The sequence below is a fragment of the Gallus gallus genome, chromosome 14 (genome assembly GCF_016699485.2).
Source record: "Gallus gallus isolate bGalGal1 chromosome 14, bGalGal1.mat.broiler.GRCg7b, whole genome shotgun sequence".
Lineage (NCBI taxonomy): Eukaryota > Metazoa > Chordata > Aves > Galliformes > Phasianidae > Gallus > Gallus gallus.
The window spans coordinates 14,262,305-14,284,534 of record NC_052545.1 but is presented as its reverse complement, the minus strand read 5'-3'; the positions used below and the strand labels follow the sequence as shown (position 1 = coordinate 14,284,534).

General features: G+C 49.3%; 2 protein-coding genes and 1 non-coding gene across 4 annotated transcripts; 2 read left to right on the top strand and 1 right to left on the bottom strand.

Annotated features, from left to right (window-relative positions):
• Nucleotides 1-19: 19 nt before the first annotated feature.
• On the top strand, nt 20-8,130 carry VRK3 (vaccinia related kinase 3). 2 transcript variants are annotated; one of them, XM_015294755.4, is made up of 12 exons: nt 20-175; nt 251-627; nt 1,651-1,703; nt 3,440-3,506; nt 4,169-4,253; nt 4,729-4,828; nt 5,179-5,271; nt 5,610-5,742; nt 6,270-6,390; nt 6,727-6,788; nt 7,636-7,784; nt 8,018-8,130. In XM_015294755.4, the coding sequence occupies exons 1-11, from the start codon at nt 54-56 to the stop codon at nt 7,782-7,784; spliced, it is 1,362 nt and encodes a 453-aa protein (XP_015150241.3). In that variant the 5' UTR covers nt 20-53; the 3' UTR covers nt 8,018-8,130. The 2 variants fall into 2 exon arrangements, with proteins under 2 accessions (XP_015150241.3, XP_015150240.1); XM_015294754.4 differs by lacking the exons at nt 4,169-4,253; nt 4,729-4,828 and having other exon boundaries at nt 1,651-1,723.
• Nucleotides 1,526-1,627, top strand: MIR1715 (microRNA 1715). Its single transcript, NR_035211.1, has one exon. It is a non-coding gene; the product is annotated as a microRNA 1715 (primary transcript).
• A 233-nt stretch (nt 8,131-8,363) lies between the features above and the next one.
• On the bottom strand, nt 8,364-21,077 carry CCNF (cyclin F). The gene is made up of 17 exons (XM_415043.8): nt 20,827-21,077; nt 19,444-19,598; nt 18,947-19,053; nt 18,028-18,095; nt 16,698-16,891; nt 16,306-16,359; nt 15,683-15,787; nt 15,080-15,157; nt 14,519-14,670; nt 13,677-13,841; nt 12,935-13,058; nt 12,414-12,594; nt 11,900-11,987; nt 11,294-11,393; nt 10,871-11,001; nt 10,513-10,682; nt 8,364-9,999 (listed from the first exon to the last, which is right to left on the bottom strand). The coding sequence occupies exons 1-17, from the start codon at nt 20,837-20,839 to the stop codon at nt 9,536-9,538; spliced, it is 2,349 nt and encodes a 782-aa protein (XP_415043.7). The 5' UTR covers nt 20,840-21,077; the 3' UTR covers nt 8,364-9,535.
• Between the last annotated feature and the right edge of the window lie 1,153 nt (nt 21,078-22,230).

Below are 22,230 nucleotides of genomic sequence, written 5' to 3'. Positions count from 1 at the left end.
TTGGGCCGGAACCCCCCTCACTGTGCGCATGCGCGCTCCCGCCGGGCACTGCGATGGCGACGCGGGGCCGCGGTCGGCGCCGTGCGGCGGTTGGGGTCGCGCGTGATGGCGGCGCGGGGCGGGTGGAGGAGCAGCAGCAGCAGCAGGAGGAGGAGCCGCCCCGCGTTTGCCACAGGTGGTGGCGAGGAGCGAGCGGGCCGCGCCGTGCCGCTCCGGTCCGGCCGTGACACCGTGTGTGCTGTGCCCGCAGGGTGACCCGGTTCTGCCCGCAGTGCGGGGGCGGCGTGGAGCCCACCTTCAGGTTCTGCCCGGCCTGCGGCGACAGACTGCCGGCACCGCCGCCACCGAGGGACGCGGCCGGCCCGCCGCTGCAGCAGGCCCCGAGCCCCGCGGCCGCCGCTGGGGGTGTGCGGAGCGAGCCCTGGCCCGGGCTTTCCTCGCCGGCCGCCCGCACCCCGCCCCGCCCGCCGTGTGCCGCGGCGCGGCGCGGTTCCTCCTCGCCCCGCAAGGCCCGGCCCGGCCCCGCGGAGCCGCTCCCGGACGGCGAGGAGCTGAGGGACCGCGGCGCCGGGCGCTGGAGGCTGCGGCGGTTGCTGGAGCAGGGAGGCTGCGGGCTGCTCTACGAAGGTGCGGGACCGGGCGGGGCCCCGAGCCGGGGGGGGGGGGGGGGGACACGCGTCCCCGAGGCCTCCGGACCGTGAGGGCGGGCGTCGGCACTGAGCGCTTCACGCTGCCGTGCGTGTCGGCAGAAAGCGGCCGTGGCTGCGCTGCTGCCGCCCCTCGTCCTTCCGGCCCACGTCTCTGTGTCGCGGGTGCTGTAGTGTAGGCGCTGACCACGCGTCAGTTCGGGGCTCGGCCTGCCTCGGGCAGACAGGAACCCGGTCGGGCGCTGGGCTGCTCCCTTGGGCGGTCGTAGGCTTCCGAGGGAGGCATTTCAGTCACATCCTCTGCTGTTTATCCTGGGAGCTGCTCAGGAGGAGTTTTTCCCCCTCCGAAGCTTTACCCGATGTTTGGCTTTAGCATCGTTATGCTCACTTTCACTGCTGCACAACGCAGGCTGTGCATCTGCAGGTGTGGTGTGAGAAGAAGGGAAGGGTGTTGTGCAGCAGAGGGTGCTGTCATCGATACTGCAGGTAGCAGCTGTGTGTAGCACTCAGGCAGAGGGCAGAACAGCAGAAGCTTCCCCAGGGTGAGGTAATGGGTGAGAATGCTGGGGGAATTTTGTCACGTGTAACTGACACCCCCAAGGGGGAGAAGGGGCTCTGATCTCATCCAGCTCTGATAAACCGCGAAGTGAGCTGGAGGGAGTGCTCACCACGTTAACGGGGGGTGCCTTGGAGGTTCTGCTAACAATTTGTTCTTTATGTACCACCCTCAAAGCCCCCACTGCTGTAGCTCCAGGTGCTCGTGTGAATTGAGCAGAGCTGCACCTGCAGCCATGTCGGGGTGCTGTGCTCCCAGAGCAAGGTAAGAGTTGTTTTGTAGAAGCACTGGAAAGCACCGTCACAGAGGATGCTTTTGCAGAGGCTAAGAGAAGGAAGCAGAGGATCAGTAGAAGTCAGCTGTGCAGGCAGTGCTGAGCGATGCAGCTGACACTGCGGGTACCTCTTTTCCATGCTCTGTAACCACATCTGTTCCATCCTTCCACAGCACAGTCAGCATCTGGAACCTGTCCTCAAAAGCAAAGATTCTCCCTCAAACTTGTGAGTTTTGATATGCTTGGGTAAGGAATAGTGTGTAGTGCTGCATCCTGGGCCTGACCCGTCTGCTCTGTATCACCAGAGTGTCCAAGGAACGCAGAGAATGTGCTCTGAGAGGCCAAAGCTGTGCTGTCCTGGGCAGTGGGCACTGGCTCGCTGTCCTCATTGCTGCGGGTGTATCCCTTAGGGAAGTGAGGCAGCTTAGGGGACAGGTAAAACTCCTCAGGAGCTTCTTGCTTGGCTCTTCCCCTCATGGTGCAAAGGCAATTAGGTAGGAGGATTCAGTTTAAAATGACAACAGAAAACCTTCATCCCAGGAGGGTGCTGCTCTTCCATCCAGCAGGCTCAGTGATGTGTAGAAGTGGATCCAGTGGTGTGAGGTGGAGTTATCGTTTCATTAGTGTCAGATGTGCTGTGTTGGTCTGACGTGCACAAATGCTGCCGCAGTCTGGAGCAGCTGGGGATAGCAGAATTGGGTGACGGTGCCAAGGCAGTGCCATGAACCAGCACTGAGAGACTCGATGCCAGAGCACATCTTTGCATCCCTGGGCACTTGCCAGTGGGTCGGCTTCTCCAGAAATGTGGTGTTTTCGGTAATAGCTGCTCTGTGGCTGCAGTTTGGTGGATGAATGATGGCTCGGTGGGGGCCCTGCTGGTGCCCACTCACATGTCCTTGTGAAATTACTTGCTCTGCTGTCAGAGAGGAGCCGTGTCAGAGAGTGAAAGCAGTGTTATTAATGAGAAGAAACAGCTAACTGCTACAGCAGTAGGACCAGCAGGTGGGGAGCTCTGCCTGCTTGTGAGCATAACGCTCCCAGCTCCCGTTACTTGTGACTTTGGCACCTCCTGGCTTTGCAGCAGAGGGTGTTTCAGTTCCTGGGTTTGACAGTTCACATTGGCTTTCTAGGCAAGATGCACGATAAAATATCTTTGGGGATGTGGTTATTTGTGCTGTCTGGAGACTGCTGATCCTGCAAAAAGCACAGCCCCTCATGGGTGGGACCTGTGGTATCAAACACAGCAGGGTGTGGAACGCCCACGTCCTCCCTGCACAGCATCCCTCCCATGTTAGTCTGTGGTGTGCTGAGTACACGTGTATACATACATTAATGTGTGTGGGCACTCAGACTTGTGTACTGGTTTGTGAGCTGTGGGGTCACTTCCTGGCAGCAGCTAAAAGGGCAAGAATGCTGGTTGCTATAAAAAAGGATGGGTTTTAAGAATTGATCATCACCCAGACGCTTGGGAAATGTGGTGACTACAGACTTTCTTGCTTGTCTTGTTTTCTGACAGCCAGCATAAAACAGAACAGCTGCTTTTTGGACTCACCTGCTTGCAGAAATAACCTCGCTCATGCTGTGGCTAAGGAGGTTGCCTCTGGCTCCTAACATAACAGCTTCAGGAGTGGAGCTCACTCTGGGCTGCCAGATGGTTTGCATTGTTTGGGCGCTGTTAACCCAAAGTCGCTTCTTAGTGGTGGTGCTTGAGATGTGAGGTAGCTGCTGCCTTACTTTGTGCTGATGCTTGGAGTTGATGTGCAGTGCTAAATAGCGAGATAAAAGGCCCAAACCCAGTTCTCCTGCTTTTGTTTTTTTCCTGTTTTTCTCTTTTGAGGAGGGTGGGACAGGGGAACTTCTTCACTATGCATCTGAAAGGTCTTGTAGCAATCGTGTTGAAACTTCCCTTTCTAGCAGGAAGTGTGTAGCTGAAGTAATGCATTTTCTTTCTGTTTCTTTCAGGATGTCAAAGACAGTAAGATCTACAATGAACAGAACTTTTTCCAGCGAGCTGCAAAGAAAGACAGAGGTTGGTGCTCTTTGGCAGGGTGAAGACCAGGCTGCTTGTTAGGAAAACTGTCATCGCTCTCCTTTGTTATCTGAGTCTCTCAGAAGGCTGCACTAGAATAAACCAGTTTGCTGCTTCCTCTGTGCCAGTGCTGAGCAATTCAGCCCTGAGCCTGCTCTCCAGTAGTGTACCTTAAGACACCTCAGCGCTGGCATTTTGCAGCTCCTGTTCTACTCAGGCTTAGCTGTTTTGTCACGCAGCCTGACTGGCTGCTGTTCCCTGGCTCTTCTGTGTCCCCTCTGTGGGCATTTCTGTCAGCTGCCATCAAGTATTTACTTTGCCCACGTTCAGGTTTTTAAGTCAAAGCCAGACATGATAGGGGAATTTCTGCCAAACCGGTGCTTCTGGGAGGGCTGTAATCAAATCCTTCCCAGACCTGTTTGTAGAATTTGCTTCTCCATGGCTGTTCCTGACTCTCTCTTCTCCCCTTCCTGTTTTATGTAGCCCCATAGCAAGCACGTGCCTTAGCCCGCTCTGGTATTCCCAGCATCCTTGCTGTCTTATTCTTGCTCTGCAGTGCTATGTGCATTGTCATGCCAACACCCTGGCACATTAGGCTGGCATTTCTGGGGCAGATCAGTATGGAAACAGCTTGGCATCTGCCACACTCTTTTCCCTTCTAGTGGAGAAGTGGATGAAGCTGCACTCTTTGCCTCTGCTGGGAATCCCCAGCTGTGTTGGCTTTGGACTGCATGCAGATAAATACAGGTGAGGTGACTCTGTGAAGGGCACAGCTGAGCTCTTCTGTCCACACCTGCCATCTTCCTGGGCTTTCCTCCTTTCTTTCTTGCTGTGTGCTGTCTTCTTTCCTTGCTGTTCCCTGGGCTCCTAATTTAATGTGCTGCTCCTAATTTATTAACAAATGCTTTGCCTCTCATCATCCTGTTTCCTTCAGTCCCTGGGTTGCTGCTGTAGCCATTGCATTTGCAGCTTCTGCTCCTCTGACCCAGGGATGCCTTATTCTTGCCTTTTTAACTTAAGGAAAAAAAAAAAAAAAAAGGAGACTGAGACTTTGTATCTGCAACAAACTCCTTCACAAGGACATTTTTGTTATTTAAGTGAGGAAAGCTTTGCCCAGGTCAGCGTGAAGCAGTGGGGGGTGTCTAATCCAGGTAGATTGCTTGAGTTTCTGTTGCAGGGTTTCTGAACCAGGCAGGCACTGCTACATCTTTGTCTTTTGTAGGTTTTTGGTGTTCTCTGATTTAGGGCGATCTCTTCAGTCCATACTGAATGACAACTTGCACCTGAGTGAGAAGGCAGCTTTTCAGATTGCAGTCCGGCTGGTACGTAGAGAGCCAACACTTTCCAAAGGACTTGTTAAGGAAAGGCATATAACTTCCTCCCTCATCTTTTAAAGGTACTTTAAAGCTAATCCAGGGGGTTTGCTGGGGCTTTAAAGTAGCATCTCTTGAGCCTCTTGTAAACTTGAATAGCATCTTTTGAGCAATGTGTAAAATAGAAGGAATCTGAGGTAAGGAGAATGAAAGAAACCTGCCACTTGAAAGTAGAGGCTGTGGGACATCCTCCACACAGCTGCAAGAAATGAGCGAGCAGGGTCCAGCTCAGTGAAAGGCCAGGTGCTGAGTGAGGAGTGTGTGGGTCTGATACACTCTGCTCTTCTGTTTACTTGTAGCTGGACTGCCTGGAGTACCTTCAGGAAAATGAGTATGTGCATGGGGACATCACAGCTGACAACATCTATGTGAACCCAGCAGACCTCACGCAGGTATGGAGCGGGAGCAGTGCTGCAAGGAAATGGCAGTGGTGGTGGGCTCATACAGGCGGGACAGAGCAGCACCCAGGTTCCTGCTTTTGAGCAGGGGAGCAGTGCTCAGTCAGATGCAGCAGTGCTCAGATGCAGCAGTGCAGGATTGGGGGATGCACAGATTTAACACCTGAAGGCGGGGAACCTTAGAATCTGCCTAGTGTGCCATAAAGGGATTACTCAGAGGGAAGATTCAGGCTTTGATGTGGAGACCTCTGTGAAGCAAGCAGAGCAGATGTACAGCCTGTGGTCCTGGCCCCAAGCAGTAATGCTCAGATGTGTGTTTCCTGCTCTTTCAGGTGACCCTTGCAGGCTACTACTTCGCCTTCCGTTACTGCCCAGAAGGGAAGCATGTGGCTAGGCGTGAAGGCAGCAGGACTCCTCATGAGGGCACGGTAGAGTTTATCAGCCATGACAGCCACAAGGGAGCAGGTGAGTCTGTTTCTGACACAAGCCCAGCTGGAGCTGTTTCTGGAGTAGGACTCTCTGGAGTTAGGGCTTCCTGCTTGCATTTGTTACTGCTGCTTTCCAGGCATTTATGTGCACCTGGAACCCATTTTCTGTTCAGCCCATTTCCTCTAGCCTCTTTCCAGGCTGCTGTGTTGGGAATTGCCAGGTTACTCAGCAACTGTAGCAAGAGATGCAGGGGTGTTCCTGCTCCATCTGGAGTCTTGGCTCCTGCAAGTGTGCAAGGAATAGAAAACTGGGTTGCTTCATGCTGGCTTAGATGAGATCTGTTTCAAGCTAGACTGGATCCCTGCCCAAAACAGACTTGAAACAGGCTCTGCTCTGACCTTGAAGCAGAGCTGGAAGGACGTTCAAATTAGCCACTTGGTTGGGTCTCAAAAATAGACACTTCCAAGGTTGTGCCATGAGTGCTGAAGTCCCTGCTCTCCTTTGGAGAGGCCTCCCCTGGGATGGCTCCCAGTCCATTTTCTGCATGTGACTCTCTCTTTCAGCACCATCTCGACGGAGTGACTTGGAATCTCTGGGCTACTGTCTTCTGAAATGGCTCTGCGGCTTCTTGCCTTGGTCTGAGGAGCTGGACAAAGTAGAAACTGTGATGGAAAAGAAAGAAATGTAGGAGTATTCATCTGCTCTTTTGGGAAATGCTCAGCAGGAAGCACTGAGGGCGATTCTGTGACTAGAGGACTGATAAGTGATTTCTCTTTTTGTGATGTGGGTAAATCCCATTGGAAAGCCAGACTGGAAGCAGGTGGCCAAAATTATCTCCCCTGTGAAAGGGTTATTGGTGAACCCAGATCTCAGCAGCATTTAGAACCTGGCCAGCTGAATTTGGCCTATTTTGTATTTGTATTATTTGTATTTTGTTCTTGTTGTCTAAAACAGGATGCTTCAGTTCAGTGCCTGCTCCATTGCTTTTCTTCTGACAGCTCTCTGCACTGGTTCTTCCAGGTACAAAAATGATGTGACATGCCTTCTCCGGCAGTGCTTCAGCAGGCAGAGGTCAATTCCAGGTGCAGGCTTGCTTTCCTATGGGCTTCTTGGGGAGGGAGGGGGGATTGACCATACCTGAAGTCAGAACCTTCCTCATGCTGGGGTGCTATCTGGGATGGCTTTTGGTAATGATGGTGACAAAGCAGTGCACAGACCAGCTGCTAGGCTTCTCCTATGAACGAAGCCCTGGTTTGCCCCAAGAGGGCTGCTACCTGTTACATCTATATTCATAAGTCTTGCTGAAGAGGCAAGTGTTCTGGTGGCTTTAAAAATGCAGGATCTGGGGCTTGAGGTAATTTCTCCATCTTGTCTTTAGACTTTATATTAGTTCTTTGTTTCCATAGAATGGTTTGGGCTGGGAGGGACCTCAGAGAGCATCTAGTTTGACACCCTTCCCGTCCCACATGCCATGGGCAGGGACACCTCCCACTAGCTCAGGCTGTTCGGGGCCCCATCCAGCCTGGCCTTGAGCACCCCTTGGGATGCTCCACAACTACTCTGGGCAGCAGTGCCAGGGCCTCCTCCACAGTGGGAAATTGCTTCCTTACATCTTAAGCCCATCTCTCTTTTAGTGTAAAGCCATTGCTTCATGCCTTTGTAGAAAGTTCCCTTCCCATCTTTCCCATAGTTGCCTTCAGGCACTGAAAGGCAGCAGTGAAGTCTTTCTGTAGCTGTAGAGGGGGTAGAATCCCTTCCCTGACCTGCTGGCTGCGCTTCTGCTGTAGTCCAGGTTGTTTTCCTTTCTCTGCTGCTGGCCAAGGCTGAGGAGTGATCTCCCTGCAGGGAATGGGGTCTGGAAAGGCTACTTGGCAGTTTTGTGAAGATGATGGGTTGTGTTGATCTGTATGGTGACACTGTGTTTTGCAGATGCCCTTCAGAGCTACCTGCAGCAAGTAATGGCACTAGAATATGAGGAGAAGCCAAACTATGAGGCCCTGCGGCAACTCTTCAAAAAGCCACTGCAGATGCTGAAAGCTTCAGCTTATGACTCTGTGGATATCATGATAGTGCCCTAAGTAAGTGCCCACAGTTCAGATTGCTGCAGCACACAGCACCAGTGCCTTGTACTCTGAGGAGCAATGGAGCACTGTTGCTATTAAATCTATGCAGATCTTCACTTGCTGTAACTTAAGACCTTTCTACCCTGCCATTTTATTATACTTTCTTTGTTACAGCTTTCCACTGAGTTACAGGGAGGGAATGGTACAAACTCTGATTTATGTTCCTCTTTTGTCCCCTTTTCTTTTAGATCAAGAAAACTTGCACAGGACAGCACAGTTCAGAGCTTTTTGCATTGTGAGGCTTTTCCAAAAGATGTGAAGCATTTTACCTACTGTTTTATAATAAACTTATTGGAAAGCACCCAAAGCCTGCAGCAGGGGGTTACTGGGGAAATATTCAAGGCTGTGCTTTGGCATTCTTTCCTTTTGACAGACTTGTGATTTGAGGCTCATGTTATGTTCTGTGCAGGGTCCTCTCCCAGCTGCTCATGGTATGGATGTAAATAGCCTTTCATCCCCCAGTACTGTCAGTTCTTCAAGCCCCAGTTCAGCAGAGGTGAACAAACAGCAGCCGTGAAAGCAATACGGGAAGCATTTATAGATGTAAAAACAAATTTTATATAAAAAAAAGTCACTACATCCTATCTGAACTGTTGCCACCTGCCACAGTAACTTCTAGACAAAGGAAAAGTTGTGGAGTCCAGTTCCAGTGTTAAATTCAGTGACAACTCATGGAAGTCTTAAAAACAGATAGTGAACATTAAAATACCAACACATAAGAAGAAGGCTATTTTCCACTGTAGACTGGCTGAAGGAGCTTTAACCCAGGATGGCTAGGCTGAGGTCAGTGTAGGAAGTTCCTTCAAAGCCCTACTGATACAGTACAGAAGATTGCAATTTTGATAAGAAAAGCATATGCTACCCTTGTGGACTAGGATGCAGTAGCAAGGCTTAAGTTAGGGCTTTCTTTAAGGCAGTTTGCCCTTACTGCATTGCTGCCTGCTTCTAGTGTTCAAGTGAGGTGTGCTTTACTGAAGGCCACGTTCATGAAAATAGTGAGGAAGACAGGCAACCACACTGATGCAGCATGGACTAACAGTTCACAGATGGCATTATATTAAGGCACAGAAGGATGATGTTTCAGGGAAAGGAACACACTGCAACTAAGGCCTGAGGCAAAGAGGGTTTTTAAAACCATGAGAGGTAGGTTAAAAAAAAGCTCAGAGCTGCAATGAGCCTTCATTTACCTCTTGACTGTATCTATAAAAAAAACTTAAATCAGTGCAGCAAAAGATATCTATGTAGAAGAGGGAAGCACCAGCTGACTTGCAACAGTACCTGGCTAGAATTAAAATGCAGTATAACCGCAAAAAGTCTGTCAAATTCAAGCATAGTGTTACATCCAGTAACTTGGTGACCAAAGTAAATTCCTTTCTTTCATAGCGCCAGGCCTCACAGTGAATCAAGGGAGATGTTCAAGGAATAATTGGTGAGGGATGACATAAGCTATGAAGTTAAGGTCCCTCTCAGTGTACAAAACTTGGAGAGAACCAGAAAATAGGGAGCACTTCAAAAAAAGCAGTCATCAAGGATGGAAACAGGCCAGAAGTGAGATTCAGACTTAAATGACAGGCTTAGAGAATGTGGCAGGAATAGGCAACATTAAGGGAAAGGGCTCTTTTTGGAGGTATTGACAATTATTCACTATCATTCCTGTACAACTATGACATAAACACTGTTTCCAGGAAACCTAGAGAAGCATGAAATCAGAGGCTTAAGAAGCCTAAGTTCACCCTTTCTTCACTATGTTCTGCTAAGTTTTTGCGCTTGACTTGCCTTCGGTTGGAATTCCTATCACTAGCTCTAGCCCGCACCGACTGTAAACATGATTCCAGGTAGTGAGGAAGGCACTGCTCCTTGTTCATGGTACTGCCACAAGACAGTGCTGAGGTAGGTTTGAGAGGTACTCCACAGCTGCCTTCCACAGAAGATGTAGGACTTGCACCACTGATGGAGGAGTAGCCCGAGCTCCCTTCCCAGTTGGGATTTCTTGAGGCAGTGCAGGCTGAAACTCTGCAAGTTTCATCTGGTGTCCTGGCCTTCCTCGGTGGTGCTGCGTGCCCAGGCCACTCTACAGATAAGCTGTCTTCATCACTGGAGTCCTGACAGCAGTGCTCTGCTGGATCCATGTAAACCACAGTCACATCCAAGATTCCACTGGGACTTGTGACTGAGGGATGAGAAAAGGAAAAGGCCAGTTACAATTTGGGCAACACTAAGCTAAGAGTCAAGCAGAGGAAAAAAAAAAAGTGCAAGTGTAAACCTTGTTGAGGGGAGGTAGAGTTTACCCTCATTAAAATGTTAAAGTATCCCTCTCAGCCTGTTTGGATAGGTACTGTCTAGCAGCTGCTTGGAAAATGAGAGACCAGAGCCTGCATGTCAGTAATACAAACAGCACTACAATGCAATCCCATTCATCAAGTTTGGTCTACTGCTGTAGCAGTATCCAAAAACACTGTCGTTGAGATTCTGAGTGGCTACAAAATCCTTCATTATGTTCTGAAGCACTACAGAGAAGAAACACTGACCCCTTAAAGAGTTTAACAATTATGATCACTGTGGGGAGGAGTTTCCCCACCTGCTCTTCTCCTGAAAGTTCAGGCTTCCTGGTATCTCAGAAGGAGTCTTACACAAAGATAAAAAGGCAGATTGAGTTCTCTTTTTTTTTTTAAATAAGCCTTACCATCTCCATCCCTCTCGCCTTCACTTTCCCGATCACCTTCATAACCAGAGCAGGAATCTAAACTCCAGTCCAGAAAGCTGTCCAGAAGACTTTCTTCCTGGGTGGATAGCTCAGCTGTAGGTGTAGTCACTAAGCTGCCCCTGTCATCCTGAGTGCTGTCTTCCCTCCTCCTGTAGGCAAGAACATCCAGAAGCCACACATTAAAAGCCAAGTCTGCTTCTCCAGCTCTTCTAATAGAGATGTCAGCCAAGGTAACGACAGAAAGAATTCTAGTTCAGAATGGAAGCTCAGGGTGCCAGAGAGGAGGAAAGGCTTGTACAAGTCTTCACAGACCTTTCCAGCCACCAGTTATACTCGCCTCTTAGATCTCTTTCCAGAGGGAGAGCTAAAGAAAGCTTTAATTTCTATGACATTTGTGTGCAAGGGACTGGGCTTTGGGTCCTCCTGCTTCACACCCAGCAGTGAACAGAGCTGGCTGTAGCTCATCACCTGAAAGACAAAGAAGCGGTAAGAATTTCACAGGGTGATTCCCCCTGCCAGGAAGCAGCTACTTCATCCTTATTTGTCCTCATTTCTTCCAAGGAGAAAGCTATCCTGCCGAGTCCTTCCTAGAACTGCTGGTCAACGACAGCACTTAGAGTCCCAACCTTAACTAACTATTCTCTACTTCCAAAACCTGTAGTTAAAACTCACTTCCCCTTACTGGAAGTTTTGTACATTCTGCCACATGGTAGCTTTTGCTCTAGGTGTCAGATTTCATCAAACAAGAGAGCAAACTCACCTTTTCTTTGCCTACTTCATCGTAACGCTCATCTTCAAATCTTTGTCTCACTGCAGTTAAAGACACCTGCCTATAATCCTTAGGGACCTCATCATGGAAACTGAAAAGAAAGACCAGGGCTTTAATCTTAGAATGGGTTGGTTATAGAAAACATTGTTAGCAAATTCTGGCAATGTAAGTACTTTCCCTCTGTCCACCTCAGCTCTGTGCTGAGGAACCTGGCATTTCAGCAGAGTCGCTAAGCATGCAAGCATCTCATTCCTCTTCTGTTTCCTGAGATATTTGACTTCTAGCCTTTCAAAAATGAATTACTTTCGCTACTGAGCTCCTTCTGGAGCTCATGAAAAGGCTGGTCACAATCTCCTGAAAATAGTGATGTTGGCAAGCTGAAACCCGCTAGCCTTGGGAGGCACCAGGGCTTCTGTAACCCAGGGCCAGTCAAGACCAACAGAACAGCCATCACTGAACCAGTCCCTAGATTTCAGTGCCCTGTAGTAGGAGTAAAGCAGTTTGCCAAAGCCACCTCCTCCCTTGGCAAGGACGTGCAGCAGGGCTGCAAGAGCCAGAATACAAAAAACACACCCAGAAGAGTTCCCGAAGTTTTACCATTTTTGATGAAGGTGTAACACACATGGCAACAGGTCTTCGAGAGAGAACCCAGTGCACTCAGACAGCTGGCTGGTCCAGGGATGTGCTGGAGAAGAGAGCAGGTATTACCATTTCACAAAGCTTGCGAGTTCTATGATCAAACAATGTTTAATGGGTATGTAAGATCACGCTTACATGATGATAATCTTTAAGAGCTTTTGCGTGTACACAGTTGAAGTTAAGAATTAGCTTCAAGGATAGGCTTACTTGAGAAACTGAAGCTACACCAAAACAGAATTCTACTGTGTAGACAATGGCAGAAACCTTCAGTCTCCTTTCAATGCAGGGCTTACATTACTGCACTGCTATACACTGAACTCAACTCCACTTCATTCTCACATGGTACACCTGTCCCCCTCTCCCACACTCCCGAGGGCAATCGATTGATTCACCCTGCCCGCAGAGGCTCCCTGAAAGGACAAGGCGGACTGATGTACTTTGCTGCAGCTCCACTGAACGGGCTGTTCCTTACCGTGGCCATGCAGTATCTTAGCCAGCAGCAGTGCTGCAGCAGCCAGCCGAGCTGGAGAGTACACAAAAAGGCTTGTGTTTAAGAGCGACAGCTCACAAATGAAGCTGTAAAGGTGAAGAGTTCTTCTCTCCAGTGAGACTATGTTTGACAGTACTTCTTTGTAGTCCACAACAGTAGGTATCTAATACACAAAGGAGAACAGAGGTTGGCCATACAACTCAAGCACTGAGTATTTAGACCACAGTTGTATCCACAAGACATTGCTCTCATTACCAGGTATTATTTGGCATTCTCTGCTAACCCTGATACACTCCCCAGTGAAACCAGAAACCATCTCTGAATGTGCCTTAAGAAACTCAAGTTTTAATCTCTACAGAAAGGCAGATGGTTTGATATATGCATGCTCTTAAATGTGCAGTCTCCACAGGGAACACATAATGCATCTTTGTTGTTCTTATACAAGAGATCCACTTCAACAGCAGCCCCAGTGATAAAATTGTCTATCCACTTTCCAAACTTACCCTTATCTTTCCCTCTAGGGCAGAGATGATCTCGCCCATCATTCTGACCAGGTCTTCATATTTGTATGTATTGTCCGTTAGCCATACAGCCTCCCGTATTGTCAAGATTTCTTTGCTGATAAAACTGCAATACCAAGTGTAAAGTAACAGTTAGCCCCAGAAGAAAGTCAATTTGTGTACCCACATGCTAGTTTCGTAGCCAATGAAGGCATCCAAGATAACCAAGGGGGTTAAACTTGGCAAGGTACTTAAGTCAGATGCAAGCTAGGAAAGAAGGAATAGCAGCTCCTTGTTTACTTTAAGCTGGAACCATCAACTAAAACATTCCTATTTCTCCATTTATGGAAACTCTCCTAGTTAAGATGCAAGACACTGAAGTAACTAATAGAGAAGAATAGTTCTCCAACACACCACACTGCTCATCTGAGCCTAACAGATGAAACCATGGAACAATACTGCTGTTCATTATAAAGGGTTACTCATGAAAATATGAGTATGAAAGACTTCAGTTCTCAGCGGAATGCTTAAACTTATCTGCTACTGTGGAGTTACTTCTGTATTGAAAACACGTTTGAGGTCAAAGTGTTTGTGTGTGAACACAGTTCAAGCAGCAGTTAGTGTAGAGGGAAGCCAAAGGTTCTTTCCAGTACTGTTATTAACAAGGGGAAAAAAAAGCTTGAGCTGCACAAATGAGTTTGAACAATCCCAATAACCACCTCCCATCATCAGACAGAACCCTTACCGTGTGCAAATGACCATGCAGGCTATTCCCAGGAGTTGGAGTTGATACCGGGGTACAGGTCTCAGCTTCAAGTAACGGTCCACACACCCCACTGTCATGTGAAGGCATAGGCAAGAAAAGTCTTTCATGGTAGCCACTTCCACCAGCCAGTCAACCAGGATGTACCTAGATGGCAAAGAGAAACATAACCTGCCCAGTTAAGAGCCATCCAAACTAGTGCTGACCACCCTCCCTGTGCCTGGTCATCTGAATCACTCCTCCACTCAAAAGTTCCAAACTAGGAAATTCAACAAAAGGAGGAGGTGATGTTTTCAGAAAAAGAAAAACAAAACACACGGCACCAAGATAAGGATTTGTAGCCAGAGGCCTGTGATGCTCTGAAGGGTCAGTGGTCACCTCAAGTTTTAAGTTAGATTCTGATTTCACAGAGAAATAATGTGCACTCATGTAAGAAACAGGCTAAGGTCTATCAATTAGGAGTGCAAAGGCCACCTAAGAAAACTGGAGAGCAATTACAACACCAAGAAGTCAAACAGTGCCTCCAGATCTGTGAGAAGCTGTCAGTCTTGACAAATGCAAAGTATTTACAGTCCAGAAAAGAAACCCCATAACCTCGCACCCCTCTGTTCAACTTCTTTACTTGGGCATGAAATAAAGTTTCTGACCCTTTGTAAAATGTCATCCCTTTCTCTGATTGCACATAATGCACTGCAGAGGGGTAAAGCTAAAGATTCTATCTTCCAGCAGGCCTCATTCTAGACATATTTCCCTTTGCATCAGTGAAGGGGGAAACAAGCAGTGGTTTCTGCTGTGTGGCCTCCCTCCTGGATCTGAGTTTTTACCTCATTGTTTCATTTATTTTCTTTTGCACAGTGAAGATATTTTGCTTGCTGATAGGACGGGAGGCTTGAAACATCTGAGCCACCATTTCACTGGAAGATTTTGCTTCTAATCCTAGTTGGTTTCCATTTCCACAAGCTTTGGCTAAAGCTATCTGTAGTGGAGAAAAACACATGCACAAAAAAGGACTTTTACCAAATGCAAACTAAAGCAGTAGAAAATGGTCCTGTAACTTTTCTGGTGAAAACAGTGAACAAGAGAAAAATACTTGAAAGAACTACTAGCAGGGTTGGTTCTTAGTCTAGCTTCAATGCTAAACACTGCACATGTTATTCAGGGATAGGCTTTTATATCTGTTACTAGTTCAATCCTTGGATCATACCAAGCAAGTACAGCATTTTTCAAAAGAGTGATTTGTGGAGAATAGATACGCACACAAAGATATTACTTGCAATTTTGACCCTGTTTTTGAAAGGAGAAGCCTAAGTCTACAGTGAGAGCACAGAAGAAAGCAAATAACTTCCCCAGAAAAAAAAAAAAGCAACACAACCAGAAGAACATACCTGTGCATCCCAGCATCCCTTTGCTGCATAGTCCCGTAGCTTCCTGAGACTTTGGAGGTATCTGCCAGGGTCTAACATCTACAGAAAAGAATATAAACAGATTTCAAATCCCATTACCTTTGCTTAAGAAACAGGATTGTAGTACTAACATCTACAGGAAAAAACCACAGCCTGTAGGTACATCTATTTCAGCAACCAGTCTGTTTCTCATCACAGCAACAATGTTTTTAAGAAACTTTCTTCAGTTCTTGCCCAAGATCTTACAGGAAATGAGACTGGTCACTTGGGATTCCAATATGTGAGCTTTGCAGACTTATTAGTGACAAGGCAGGCAGTCTCTCCACTCACGAGTGAGCAGCCTGACTAGCAGTGCCTCTGCCTTTAGTAGAGTCACTATCAAAGAACTACTTACACACCTCTGCTACAATAGCTTGTAGCTTGCTTTAAACACCAAGAGCTCATTCCTGAGTGTTTTTAGTGCTCTTCTTGGTTATGAGGAAGGTAAGATCTGAGGAAAATGCATCAAGTATGTTCCTTGCGTATGACAAAAGGTCCAGACATAATGAAAGTGCTTTGAGAGAAGAAAAAAGGAAAGTTACTTACAGCAACCTTTCTGTTATTTTCCCAAAGGAGGTAGGAACTATTTAAACAACCCTGCTTTGAAGACTCTTCAAACATTTCAAGGGACTCTTTTCTTTTTTCTTCATCCTAAGGACAAAAGGCATGATGGTATTAATGCTGTCCAGCCAGAACTTAATACTTCAGAAACTAAGAACAACTCTGTACTGAAAACTGCAAGAGCAGAACCAACCAGCTGTGAGCCCCCCCAGACTGCAAGGGCTGCTCCAACACCCTCTCACCATTTAAAGATTTTGGCTGAGGACAGAGCTACAAGAAAGCTTTCTAAATTTGCATGCTGCTGAAGGCCATTAGCATTTGGTTGCTTTTAATACTTATTACAAAGGAAAGGCTTTCTTTAAGACCTGACCACACAGCAAACCCATGATCAAGCCAAACTTAGTTTTACCATTTCTAAAACTAAAGGAATGTGATCAACTTATTCAAACAACCAGTAAGTTAAATGCATGAGAGCAGAAATCCCTTAGGCCACTTGAGGAATAAAAAAACATTTGTATTATCATTATTATAATTTTAAAATCAAGATAAACTACATTAGCAAAGAAGTCATTTTCAAAATCCACAAACACATCAGGAACACTGCTCACCTCAAAGAGACTCAAGACCTTAGCCAAGCAGTACAGAATAGATCCTTTCTGAGCCTGAAAAAAAGCATCAAGACAAAGTATTGATGAAAAAAAAAAAGAACAGAAATTTTTGCTAGGTATTCCAGACTAAAAATTGGTTGGCCTTCCATTCTCCCACTCTGCTTTTCTTTGTCATCTTTGAGACAATGCTGAATGCTGCAGAACAGACAGCACATGCCGCTGGCAAACATGGCACACTGTAGTTTGGCAGCAAATTCATTAAAATGATTGATCCACAGTTAGTTAAGCAGTGGGAGAATAGGAGCTCCTTGGGGAGACAAAAATCAATTCTCCAAAGGGGCTAGGTGCAGTTCCCAACCTATCTTAAAGTCACAGGCAGAAAGCAATCTTACTTTGTCCAGCTGACACTCTGCTTTAAGACTCTCATAGACCACAGCTTTACAACAGCTTCCAGTCAAGGACCAGGGAGGACGAATAAAAAGCCAGATGAATGGGGCTGCACACACATTCAGCCGCTCTGCAAGACTGAAGAAATGAGATGCCTTTAATCCATTCACTTCTGCACGGCCCTCATCGGAGATGGACACTGCACAAAAAAAAAGTCAGAAATAGGTTAAGGTTTATCCACAGCAAGGTCTTGGCAGCCAGACAGGCCAAGAGAGAAAATAGTGTAACACCAGGAGAAGAACTCTGGAAAGCTTTAAAAATCATGGAGCTGGCAAAAGGAGAAAAAAAGCCTTACTACTATCAGTCTGTGGGGACATAAGATCCTAAGCCTGGGAGAAGTCCTGCAAATACCAGTGCTCAAAACAGTGTTCATTTGCTAACTCCTGGCACTACACAAAGCGGTAGGCAAGTCACCCTCAGCAACGAGGCTCCTCTTGTCAACCATCAGTACCTTCTAATATATCCAACAGACTAGGGAGGTAGCTGACTTCAATTGGAAGTTTACAAAAGATAACTTCTCAATGCAAATTCCAAAGCTACACATGGGCACACTAGGGAGTTTAAGAAGCCCTGTGTGCCATACTATCACTGAACACCTGCAACCTGCTGCCCAGTTAAGTTACTCTGAAAGATAAAGCTGAAGAGGCATGACAGCAAATGGAACCTAACCACACACTGAGGAGAGCAGACTACTTCTGCACATCGCTGCTCTAGAATCTGAGCACAAAACCATCAGTATTCAAGACAAAAAAAGAGTGAGGCAATTAGTCTGACCCATATCTATAATTAAGCCATCAGCTCATCTATCATAGAATGGCCTGGGTTGAAAAGGACCACAACAATCTTCTAGTTTCAACCCCCCTGCTATGTGCAGGGTCACCAACCACAAGACCAGGCTGCCCAGACCCATATCCAGCCTGGCCTTGAATGCCTCCAGGGATGAGGCATCCATAGCCTCCTTGGGCAACCTGTTCCAGTGTATCACCACCCCCGAGTGAAAAACTTCCACCTAATATCCACCTGAACCTCCCCTGTCTCAGTTTAAAACTATTCCCCCTTGTCCTATCACTATCCACCCCCATAAAAAACTGTTCCCCCTCCTGTTTATATGCTCCCTTCAAGTACTGGAAGGGACAATGAAGTCTCCCCAGAGCTTTCTCTTCGCCAAGCTAAACAAGCCCAGCTCCCTCAACCTTTCCTCATAAATACACCTTATCTATATAACATCCAATTGTGCCATTTTCCCCGAGACCCAAGCAAAGCTTGCACACTTACAGCCTTCATTGTACAGGTACGCTATTCCCAGCTTCACAGCAGCTTCAAAGTTGCCCCTTTCAGCAGCTCTGAATAGGAACAGAGAAGATACTTCAGGTTGAAGTCAATAGGTGCCTCCACATCAGAAAAGTTACTGCAGAGAAGACTTGGCTGTGAATTTGTTGTCCACCAACCAGAAGCACACTTGATTTCACTACAGAAGTTAAAGTGAGTTATGATGGGGCTTTTCTTGCCGCAATACTTCCATACATCTGTGCCCAGGACAAACTGACAGCTCACAGGAATTGTTTCCCAGTCTCATGCAACACCCCCAGCGCAAGAAAGCAGGTTTAGGTACTTGCACCCGCAGGGTCAAGCAGCCCCTCTGCTCCTCCCTCACAGATCTATTTTCAGATCACAGTTTTCTCCAGAAAGATGATAATACGCATATCAGAGCAGGCACCACAGTTAGAAGCAGAACAATTAGCATGACAGGTAAGTCAAGCCATCTCCTTCAAAACAGATGGAGAGACACTTTCCTTTTGTACATGCTTTAATATTGAAGTTCACTCATTTTTCACTAGACTGGGTTGAGAAAAGAACTGACACTTGGAACAGTAGTCTTTGAACACACTTGCTGGTTCATATGGAAGCACCAGGAACAGATGTCAGTTCATGTGTTACCTTCAAACAAGGAACACTAATGCCCTTAGAGAAACAGCATGCATATATGCCATAGGCCCTGCTCCAATTAACAAAACAGCAGTTATTACATGCAGCTTAGACACAAAGTCAGCTACCCTCACCACTCCACGCAAAGACTTGCACAAATAAGGACAGTCAGATGTGCCACTTACAGCAAAGACCCAGAGGAATTGTAGAGGAGGGCATTTCATGCTACACGTACTACTTCAAAGGAATGCTGATACTTAAAACTCACCTTTCAAACACCTTCAGAGTTTTCACAGAAGGCCATACGTCTTCAAAACTTGCACATGCCCAAACACTAGCATGATCATCCACGAGGTATTTAAGATGGGAGTGCACCTGCAAGATAGGAAGGGGAGCATCAAGTAATAATTACTAACATAATGGGACCAACACCATTGAATTTTAGGTAGGGAACTAATTAATCACAGCTCCTTCCCTGGCTAGCCATCACTACAGCAAGAGATGCCAAACCAAATTCACTTTGCCAGTCACGGGGAGCCGGAAGGACCATCCCCACAGAAACTCGACACAAAACACACAAATACTGCTGCCAGTCTTGGAGGTTGCAGTAGTGAGCAAGCTGACCGCTAGGCCAGCAAATAGCTACCTACTGCATGGTTTTCTTGGCTCTCCTCACGCCTCCACAGACCCAGGCGTACCCGCCTGCAGTTCTGGCTCCCGGGGGCAGAAATAAGGCAGCGCACTGCAGGAGGGGCCGGCACTCACCGCTCTGAGTGAGAGGAGGTCCTCAGCAGGAAGGCCTTTCACAACATGAAGCAGAACATCCTCAGGCAGACTTAGCAACGTCAGGACGCGGGGCCGTTTCCTTAGCCTTCGCTTGGAAGGGAAACAGAAGCATCTGGAACAGCGGCAGTGAACCACTGGAAAACAAAAACACAACACCTTGGTTAGTCACAGAATAGTAAGAGAAAAAATGAGCACCTAGAGGGTGCGTTGAATTCAGTAGAATGCTTTTTCAAGCGCATCAACCAGAGCAACTCAGCACGCAGCACAGAACGCTGCAAGACCAGACCATGAAGAAGCAACTCGTTGCGTTCAGCCAGTTAAAGCAAGGTGCCCAGAAGGGGTGGCGCACACCCGTCACAGAGCACATCTGTGCCCCGACCCCAGCACTGGGCTGCGGTTAGCTCAACTGTCCCTGCTGCAACTTCACGTACCTCCCCCACGCTCCAATGTCTCCTCATCCGTCCGTAACAGGCCCCTAAATACGAACGACCAGAGAGATGAGGAAGCTAAGGCCCACGAAGCCACCCGAGGCCAAAGCCCACCTCTCCGCGGGAGGTGCTCCTGGAAGACCCCTCCCCTCACAGCCAGCTTCCTCACCTCGCCGCGCTCACAGACCGGGGCGCTGCCTGCACCAGCCTTCCTTTCCTGCTGGAGAGCTTACCCTCAGCACGGCAGCCAAGAGAGGCAAACGACCGAGGAGGTGAGGCGAAGCCAGGAAGAACACACGAGTCACGCCGGCGGAAGACAGAAAAGGGGCCCGAAGCCCCTCCCGCCGGCCGGCCGGCCGTCCATCCGCTGGGACGGCACAGGGCGACGGCTGCCGCGAGCAGCCGGGCTCTGCCTGCACTCGGGAGCCCCAAAGCCCGCTGCAAGTCGGCAAGCGAGCAGCAGGAATCCAAACCAGGACTGGAAGCAGGGACGAAGCGCACGGCCTCGGCAGGGCGAGAGGCGCCGGGCCGCGACGCAGCGCTCAGCCGCCGCTCCCACAGCGAAAGCGGAGCGCTCAGGGAGGGATCGCACCGTTCGCAGGCGGCCAACAGCGCTCCGTCGCGTTTTTTCCTCACGGCAGCCTTCCGGCGGAGGCGCGTAACGCCTCTCGCCGATCACCCAACGCCCGGGAAGGCTCACGGCCCCGCACGGAGCGGCGGCAGCCGGCACGGAGCGGGCACTGCCGCATCTCCGCCCGCCGCGACTCGGGGCCAACCGCCGCCCCGCGCCGCTCCGACTCCCCCGCCCCGCCGCGGCTCCGCAGCCTCCCGCAGCCTCCCGCCGTGTGTCCCGGGCCGCCCGCAGAGCCCTCTCAGAGGGACCCGCGCGGAGCCGAAGGAGGGAACGAGGGAGAGCCGCGCGGCCCGCACTCACCGCCCGCCTTCATTGCAGCGCTCCTCGCGGACCGAGCGCACGCAGCGACCGCCGCACCCGGACCGGCTCCGCGAGGGGCGGTGAGAACCGCACGAGGCCGCGCCCCCTCGGCGCGGCTCAAGGAAGGAGCGCGAGGCTGAGGCTGAAGCTGACTCCGCCCCAGCCGGGCTCAGGCAGCACCGGGGCGGGGTGGAGCGGCGCGGTCATAGCTCCGCCCCTCCGCCACGAGCTCAGATCCTCTCAGCGACGCCTACCGGCCGCGCGCAATTCTTTTTAAACACAGCGGGCCGCGTGATTGGCCGGGAGGATGACGGGAGGTGGGGCCGTCCCCGCCCCGCGGGCCGCGATTGGACGACGAAGATGCGAATTCGAATTGGGGCGGTTGGCGGTTGAGGAGCGCGGCGGCTACTGCGCATGCGTGCGGAGCGAGAGGCCTTCCCGCTTCCCCCTGACGAGAGGGGCGCTGTTGCCGTGCCAGTGGTGCCGTTTGCGCGCCCGTTTCTCTCTATTTGAGCCCGCAGCTGCAGCGCTGGCAGCTGAGCGTGCTGCGTCGCACAAAGCGCTGACATTTTATTTCGTTTTTCCACCTAATTTAGGTCCCCTGTGCATCCCGGGCCTAAGTGTTGCATTGCTGCAGTGAGAGCATGCCCGGCAGAGCAGGGAGACAGGGCGGTTGTGCCGGGGCTGCCTGGCCCTGGGCCTTGTTTGGGGATGGGTGGATATGGGGAGCAGTCAGAAGTCAAAGTGCAAGCCTGGGTCGAGGGCTCAGAGTAAAACCCAGGTGTGAAGAAGAGGCAGAGAGGTGAAGGGTGCCTTGAAATGGCCGTCAGGCAAACAAAGCAACAAGGGAAAGATCAGTCGGTGCTTTAGCTGACCCACAGCCCTTGTGAGGCTTTGGGAAAACAGCGGTAAGAGGAGGAGCAGTGGTTTTGTGGGACATGAAATGAGTGTGCCACAATTTGCTTACCTTCAATAAGCAATCCCAGCACAGCTGGACTTTCTTCATAGCAGTGCGTGCCTAAGTTTTATTTACTAATTTTACCAGCGTTTTTCATCTTGTAGGACACCCGGTCGCCACACGGGACAGGGGCCCCTTGTGTTGGCCTGCGGTGCACAGCGGACTGCTGTGTGGTGTGAGCCTCCCTGCGGTCACACAGGGCTGCTGGGAAGGTGCCCTCCCAGGCAGGTCCACCTCCATTCCCACCTGCAAAGCTGCCTAACCTTCCTGGCACACACAGCAGCTGCTGACATGGAAAAGTGGTATCGAGGTCTGTAGGAATATCGAGCTTCTTTAACTGGGGAGTGCTTTGAGTTGAAGAGTTAATCGCACCGTCAGCTTTTGTTCCTTGTTTATTCTCCCCCTCACAGCTGTTTCTGTCAACTAAAAATAAGTTGAACTAGCAA